This window comes from Sphaeroforma arctica (genome assembly GCF_001186125.1).
Source record: "Sphaeroforma arctica JP610 unplaced genomic scaffold supercont1.1703, whole genome shotgun sequence".
In the NCBI taxonomy this organism is placed as follows: Eukaryota; class Ichthyosporea; order Ichthyophonida; genus Sphaeroforma; species Sphaeroforma arctica.
In genome coordinates, this window is record NW_014038855.1 from 1 (window position 1) to 8,435 (window position 8,435).

General features: G+C 45.9%; 4 protein-coding genes across 4 annotated transcripts; all 4 read right to left on the reverse strand.

The window, feature by feature from the left end:
- Positions 1–1,683: 1,683 nt before the first annotated feature.
- On the reverse strand, positions 1,684–2,314 carry SARC_11464 (hypothetical protein; the record flags this gene model as incomplete). Its single annotated transcript, XM_014294447.1, has 2 exons — positions 1,684–2,088; positions 2,219–2,314. The coding sequence occupies 2 exons, from the start codon at positions 2,312–2,314 to the stop codon at positions 1,684–1,686; spliced, it is 501 nt and encodes a 166-aa protein (XP_014149922.1).
- A 484-nt stretch (positions 2,315–2,798) lies between these two features.
- Positions 2,799–3,849, reverse strand: SARC_11465 (hypothetical protein; the record flags this gene model as incomplete). The annotated part of the gene is made up of 3 exons (XM_014294448.1): positions 2,799–2,949; positions 3,204–3,406; positions 3,745–3,849. 3 exons carry the CDS (start codon positions 3,847–3,849, stop codon positions 2,799–2,801), a joined length of 459 nt encoding a protein of 152 aa, XP_014149923.1.
- Positions 3,850–3,960: 111 nt separating this feature from the next.
- On the reverse strand, positions 3,961–4,563 carry SARC_11466 (hypothetical protein; the record flags this gene model as incomplete). Its single annotated transcript, XM_014294449.1, has 2 exons — positions 3,961–4,171; positions 4,271–4,563. 2 exons carry the CDS (start codon positions 4,561–4,563, stop codon positions 3,961–3,963), a joined length of 504 nt encoding a protein of 167 aa, XP_014149924.1.
- Positions 4,564–6,423: 1,860 nt separating this feature from the next.
- Positions 6,424–7,561, reverse strand: SARC_11467 (hypothetical protein; the record flags this gene model as incomplete). The annotated part of the gene is made up of 2 exons (XM_014294450.1): positions 6,424–6,678; positions 7,415–7,561. The coding sequence occupies 2 exons, from the start codon at positions 7,559–7,561 to the stop codon at positions 6,622–6,624; spliced, it is 204 nt and encodes a 67-aa protein (XP_014149925.1). The 3' UTR covers positions 6,424–6,621.
- Positions 7,562–8,435: the final 874 nt, after the last annotated feature.

Genomic DNA, 8,435 nt, shown 5'->3' on the forward strand with positions numbered 1-8,435 from the left:
TATATTATATATGTATATATACATACACACACACACACACACATATATATATATATATATATATATATATATGTTCACGGACGGTTTAGAGTGAAATAGTTTTATACTTTATATTACCAAAGTGGTGTAACAGTTTGCATCATTATGAGGACTGTTTGCCTCATACCTTAAACTTCTATATTCTTTGATTAGACATTACCTGCCTTCAGGCCCTGTCGTCAGTCGCCTATGGCTTCTGACAAAGTATCTCATATTCTGAGTGCCCGGTCTCCTCTGTAGTCCGTTACTGATCACCTATATTTTGCACTACTTTATACACTAGCTACTTTACTGTCTATATTCTTGTTCTATTGGTATACACATATCAGTTACTCATATGTGTAAAACCAATATCACTAGACACACAGCACTCGTCTTTCGCCCTAAAACTAACCCTTTCTGCACCTGAGTCATCAAACATGACTCACTACTACACGTGGACCACACACATGTGACAATCCCCCACTATGGCCACATCTCTGCCAAGTCATAGGGTGGTCGTATTCTCTAGTGTGTCCATATGCTAGATCGATGTATTTCCACAGAGACATGCTGCCTCACTCTCCCTCTGACCACAGTCAAGTGAAGTATCAGCCCACACGTTTTACTATGCCGCTCTACTAACCCACAAGGACATGCTGCCGCACTCTCCCTCTGACCACGGTCAAGTGAAGTATCAGCCCACACATTTTACTATGCCGCTCTACTAACTACGTCGCGCTCCCTGTGAACTACTGCTTCGGAGTCTCGATCCCTTGCAACGCCAATGGAAGCATATCCCACTTGCGCAACATACGATTGCGACACGTTGCCACCCGCGATAAGTTCAAGCAAGCAATGACCCGCGAACGAAACAACTCACGCTGCTGCTTGATGGAAAACTGGTCCAAAAGAATCGTCTCATGATCTTATGTAACTGAACCTTCTGAAACGATGCAGACGCAAATGGCCAATCAATAGCCTTTGTTGCCTTATTACACCAGCCTCTCCATCTGCCCCATGCCGAACTGTTCGCATCCGCCCATCGCCGAGCCTTCTCCGTACGCCGCAAGCGATGACCAAGCTCCTGCCAATATTCATACGACAAATCCTGCATCGGAGATCTATACAACAACCACGGTATAAAATCCCCTCGTGGCTTATAACTAACAGCTTTCTGCTTCTCCGGTGGCGGCATGTCAACACCCTGGACATGCACGTTGCGTTCATCCAACATATACGAATGAATAACCCTTGCTGCTACCTCCAAATTGTACTTTAGGGTTTAAGATTTTTAAGTTCGGTAGAACCTCCACAATCCTCGCTGGCCCAGCATACAGCGTAGCCAAAGCATGACTCACTCCACGCACCATATAACGAGCCCAATCACCTACTGCAAAAGCCTAGACTTCTACACGCTGAAAATCTGCCACTCTCCGTTGGGACTCCTTTGTACGTCTATCCCGTACCACTGCAACAGCATCACGCACCATGGTTTCTGTACCACGGTCCGTCAACAACACCCCTAGCACACGATCCTTCGACTGTTCACGCTGAGCAAGCAGAAATGTACGCCCCGTCATGTGAGAATACGGAGAAAGCCCCGTAATCGAGTTCACCGAAGCGTTATACGTCCTCACCACATCGTACACGAGAGTTCACCCATTACCCTACATCTACATTGGCAGCCGCAACTTCTCGCTTGAGCCAATCCTTCATGATCCAAATAAGGACCTCTGCGCTCCCATTGCCCTGATGACGATCGATTGACACATAATGCGGCTCAATCTGCCGCGCCTCACAAAGGTTAGCCATAGCATTCGTGCTGAATACCGAATCTACATCCATAGTATTCCGGTGCGGGACTGCCAATGCCAGAATCTGCTGCTCCTCCAAAAACCGAACAGCATCTCCAGCATCAACACTAGGTGGAAACACCCATACAAATACCATACGTGCAAGCGTATCTACCACCAACAACGCATGCTCCATGCCACACGCGTTGGTAGTAGGGAACTGCACAAAATCTACGCCAATCTCCGTCATACCTGAGTCCGGTCGCTCTGGTTGCTGCAACAACCCTCCAGCTAAAAACAACACCTCCTGACACTGCGCACTCAAGCCAGTACAACCCCACAACTCCTAGACAAGATGGCCAAGCCGATCCGATGTGCTGTGGGAAAACAACTCATGCGTATACCGCAGTACAGGCATAGCCACCGCACCACATCACCCGCCACTTCAATACCACAGAGCTAACGTCGTACCTCTCGTCTTCCAGAAACGCCTGTTCCATACGCGGGCCAAACACTGGCACTGCAAGTGGGCCAACCCTCCAAGCGCACCCGCGGCGCATCCAACAACGACGCAGACGGCGAGGCCTCTGGATCTTCACAGACAACCTCCTCCTATTTCAGGTTCGCCCATCCGCAACTTATGTGACTGCGACCACATACGCCCGTTGCTTAGCTTACGCTTGCTCAGCTGGCACCAGCTAGTCCTCTAATACAGACTCATGCGGCATAACCATAGCTGTCATGAATGCACACGACCCAACCACATGTGCAATAGCTTTCAAGGTAAAGCCACCCTGCCGAGAATCATGGCCACAACGAACCGGGTTTTAAACAACCCCGACCACCGCAGGAAGTACTTGATCTTGAGCCATACAAGGCTCAAGGTCATCCGGTCGACTCCTCCTCAATGCTCCTACCAAAGCACCAGTCACCGGTCGATGCGCATCCACCATCGCCGTAAACCTCTCAGCCTATGTGAACTTCTCACAACGCGGACTGGGGTGACAAAATCAGCGTCACAAACGGAGGCGGCGGCATAGGGATACGCCCATGCTTCAAGAATACCCCCTGCTCCGGAGGGATCACAATCGGCGTATCCGCGAAGAACGGCAGCATCTGCTTAAACCAGGCTAGGCTGATTCAGGAGAATACGGAACCACTACCGTAGCAGTGCAATGGCCCTATCTGACTTGATGATTTGAATCACAGCGTCCCAACTTGGAAAACAGGGAGTTCATGTACCGAACTCTGCCCAACCCATGTGCCCAGCGCAAACACCCCACCTTCTAAAGTGGATGGGTTGTTACGGCACCATCAAGTCATTGCCCGGCAAAGCAAATCCTTCAGCATCCAAAGGGATCAGTTCGCTGTAGTGCTGTCTCAAAATACTTGAGTGCCAACGAGTACTCTTCTTCTGTGTCCGGCATAGTAACCAAGGGATGCGCAAAATTCGCACATTTATTCTCAGACGGACCCTCCACCTGCACAATCGGATCAATAGGATAGCCTAACCGAGACAAAACATCCGCAACCGGATTGTCCCTTCCTGGGATGTGCTTCAACGCCAACTTAAAACCCCGCAGGACCTGGACCTACTGACCCATACATCAGCCTCGCACCGAGTCTTCAAACTCATGCAGCTCCTTCTATATCATGGCCACCAAAGGCCAATGATCAGTGCACACCGCTAAGCCATGCACCGACCGTCGAACAATCCGCCTAGTCTTGTGTAGCGCACACCCGCAACTCTACATCCGATAAGTTCGCAAACGTTGGATAGTCGTTGATATATGCAATGTATTTTATAGCTACCATCATGGCTTCAATACCAGCCTGGGGAACCTCAATCCCCTTGCCCAACGCTCTCATTGGCCCTTCATCAAACGTTCGAAAGTCTTTTGGTCGTCTCACGCGGATCTATCTCACCTACCAGCAAATCTACCGGTGCTAACAGGTCAAGAATCCGCAGCAGAATATGCTTATCTGTTAAGTCTAGTTCATCTTCAACGCTCATCTTCTCAACACGCTCCTTCATCACTTGGAAGTGCGCCGTAGCCGCTGCCACGTACAGCTTCTGCACAACACTACATACTCAAATGCACCTGTCACATGCATAATGTTCAACTGATGTTGCATCCTCGCCTGGCTACGTCTCTCGTTTAACCTTGGCATCCCATGAACGTCGCTTTGGCGCTAAGGCCCTCGCACGCCGCCCCTGCCTAGCGGTTAACACTGTGACCGGCTTAACCAACGCCATCTTCTCTGATGGCTCGGATGTCGTCACCGATTTCGGTCTCATTGCCTCGTGCAACAAGAAGTCCATGCGATCACCGTTGTGCACTAACGCTAAAAGCTTACTGTTAGTCAGCATCAAGTTTAATCCATCCTTAAGCATGGTGTCATGACCTACACTAACACATCCGTCTCCATTGGTAGTGAATCAACCTACTACCCACATTCTCAGTACAGGCTGCAAGAACCGCTCATGCCAACTCTTCATTCGTACTGGCGTCTTAACCGCTCCTTGAGGTGAAAGCATTCCCATCTCAGCAACTCCTTGAAATGGTAAACCCATGTACCGAGTCATACTCAGACCCGCTCTGTCTACCAACCCTTTTGTAGTTGGATTTGGTGTAGCTCCAGAATCTGCATACACCGTGATAGGCATTCCTCCTACCTCGCCTATAACCGCACTGTCTCTGTTTGCCGTGTCTTCATTCACCACCGCTGCGCCTACACCCTCTTCCATATGCCCTGCACCGGTACCACTCTCTACTACTCCATCACCAGAAGATGACTCGGTCAGTCACTCCTCCTATACTGGGGGGTACTGGGGGGTCAGTGCAACCAGCCTTGGCCTGTGGCAAGTGCACCGTTCTTCCCCAGCACCCGTGTGATCAGCCGGCCGGCCTCGCCTCCTCTATTACGCCCACGTTGGTTCTTAACCTTCGTATGTAGCAAGCTGATCAAACCTAGCCGTAAACGTGGCCACAACACCCTCCAAACTGCGCTTGGTCCCTGCTGAACCTCCATCCATCTGGCGCCCATGCCATCTCTAGTTCCTGCATTCTGATGAGCCTGACCAGGCGTCTGCTCAGCCGAGGTGGTGCTGCCCTAGTCGCATGCTGTCGACATGCTGCAACCCTTGATACCGTCAGACTACCGGTAATCCTTTGGTAATTATTTGACCCCCAGGCCCCATCTCTCTGAGCAGCTACATATCCCACCACCGCATTAGACCACTTCTGACCCAGCACTCGTCGCAAATTCCCAGTCGTCACTCCAGCCGCTGCCGCTCCTCTGGCCGTTGCATGGCTGCTGTAGTTGCTAAAGTTAAAAAGGGTCCAAGGCCGTACTCGCCACCCCTTCCGGAGAACAGTTACCAATCAAATTCAAATAGGTGCCATCCAACCAGGCTCAAGCAGGTGTTATCTGCAAACTCCCTGATCACCCCAAATGGCTTTCCTCATCATCCTCCAATATGATACGCTCCGCCTGGATCCTCAACTGCGTTACCGGGTGCTTGTAGACAGGCCCCATGATCGACGCCTCCCTCGACAACACAACACATACAACTCCAGAATTCCTACCTGCATCAGCTATCTAGACAGGTCCCATGATCGACGCCTCCCTCGACAACACAACCCAAAATTCCTACCTACCTGCATCAGCTCCAATGCAACCACTGTATTACTCTGAATCTGCTCCCGAGTATGAATTCTCAATCAAACACATCGCACGCGCCAACATCGTCTCCTCATCTTTTCCTTTCACAGTAGCATAGGTTCTCGTCTCTTTAACCCTAGCTACCGTTTCCATACGATGCTGAGTGAAGCTCTTCCATCGGTGCCTATTAAACGACTGTAATTCCATAGTTGCTGACATGTCTTACTAGCTTAATATGTTCAGCTAAATACTTTGATTATGAGAAACTTATTTAGTTCAAGAAAGGTTTAGAGTGAAATAGCGGTATACTTTATATTATCAAAGTAACGTAACCGCTTACAAGAGCACGAAGACTGATCACCTCATAACCGTAACTTATATAGTCTTAACTAGACATTGCCTACAGTCAGTCCTCTCTGGTTACTGACATTACATCTCTTTGTATCCCGAGTGCCCGGCCTCCTCTGTAGTCCGTCACTCGTCACCTATATTCACACTATTTAGCACGTTACGCTACTTTTCATTTAATGCACATGTTCTATTGGCATGCACATACCGAATCACTCGAATGTGTAAAACAAATATCGCTAGACACACAGCAGTGGTATTTCACCCCGAAACTATCCCCTCGTACATCTGAGTCATCATGCATGACTCACTACTACTCGTGGACCTCACACATGTTACAATACATATGTACATATGTAGATCCTGTAATATATATATATATATATATATATATATATATATATATATATATATATATATATATATATATATATATATATATATATATATATATATATATATATATATATATATATATATATATATATATATATATATATATATATATATATATATATATATATATATATATATATATATAAACACGTATGCTGTATGCTTCTAAAATTGTAATCAGAACAGTTTAGATCGTTGGCCCGTAAAATCAGAATATTTATTATAAAGGATTATATATTTTACTAGATATAGGCTCTTAAGGGGTTGTTTGCACCCTGCCATGCTTAATCTACGTTTATATACCTTTATATTCACTTGGTCTGCGCCATTCTTTGATAAATATAATACTGTAAACACGTCTAACATCGGGGGGTTGCCTCACTCAATTACCTCCGATTTAGATTCGCATAATAGTGTCGTCGGTCATGAAGATTGAGTTATCGGCCATCAAACTCTGCAAAGGTAAAAAAAAAATCTTTATAGATCAGCAATCGATGACAAAGCATGGCATTTTCTTCCAAGGGGTTGGAGCTCTATAAAAACCCTAAGATATACCAACATCGATACATACGAAGAGATATATGTGTACATAGAGCATATGGAACTTTGGTACTCGGTGGAGTGCAAACTAGATTTCTGGAATCAAGCAGCGTCAATCCTACGACGTGTGTACGGCAAATGTTTAATACATTAATAGAAAACGCTCTCGCTGGCACAATGATAGAACGGTAGCCAATAAAACGCACGCACACACACACAAATACACAGTGCATGGCTGCTTATAGAAGCATCCATGTCAACATAGATATTGTAAACATGGATATTCAAAGGTGTTCCTACTTCTCTCTCTTAAAGAAAAAAAAATCCCGCAAAGGAGGGGATAGTTTCTAAGCAGTCGGTTTTAAGCGACCACTTCATCGACATCGAAATATAAGGGATATAGTACTAGAAGATGAAGTCATGTTGTGATCTACTCAGATACACATACACACCCTAAACCCTAAAATAAAAACTCTAAACCCTAAAAATATTGGCAAGTCATATCAGTGTCCATGCCATACTTAATGCATAGTTGCCTACCCCTAAAACATAAAACATGCCTATCAACAAACACATAGATAGTAAGCTATATAAACGTGCAAAAGCTCAAGCCTTGTGCTTGGTGCCTCTGTACTGCTAACGCCACTTACCACCAGCATGGTGTCAATCTCTGCCAGGGTGAAGTTCCCGGCTAAGAGCTTGTTCTTGATCTCTTGTTTGTTGTATGTGCCATCCTCAGCCTCCTCATTCATCAACTCGTTTAGAGACAATCGGAACGCCGCTTTTCTGTTCGACATAAACCAGGTTCAGTACGGTTGGTGTGAGATATGTGCACACTAAGAAATAAAAAACCAGGTTCAGTACGATTAGTGTGAGATATATGCACATTTAAGAAACAAAAAACCAAGTTCAGTACGTTTAGTGTGAGATATATCCACACTAAGAAACAAAAAACCAGGTTCAGTACGGTTAGTGTGAGATGTATACACACTAAGAAACAAAACCCAGGATCAGTACGGCTAGTGTGAGTTATATACACACTAAGAAACCAAAACCAGGTTCACTACGGGTAGTGTGAGATATATACACACTAAGAAACAGAAAACCAGGTTAAGTACGGTTAAGTATAGAGTGTAACGTTAGATTGGATTGGTTATAAGGCCACTCCCATGCACTTAAGCTATTGTGAACATATTGACCCATGTGCTATTGCGAACATATTGAAGCCGTAATATGAACTCACTCGACGATTTAAACACAAGCGGGGATACGAACTCGGATTTTGTATAGTGATTGTGAAGGCAGAAATGTCTTGATGGTTGTAGCGCAGGCATACTCTATTGTCTAGAAGGTATCATTGCATGAACGTTCAACTGGCAGTCTACAGTCACAGCAACCATAGGAGTGGGAAAGTAGCCGTTATTCATTGCGGAAAAAAGCGTTGTAGCTGCACCCTTCCAGCGATTCACCCACATTAAAAGACGATGATCACCGAGCAGATACGTGCCAGTTGAATACAGCCGTGCAGGGTTTAGCAATTTAGCATTCACCATGAGGCCTTGTTGTACTGCAACATCATATACAAGCCATACCAGTTTTATACTCTGTATATATGTATAACTGTACCTATGTAAACAGTATATGTGTATAAATACACAAAATAAACATATA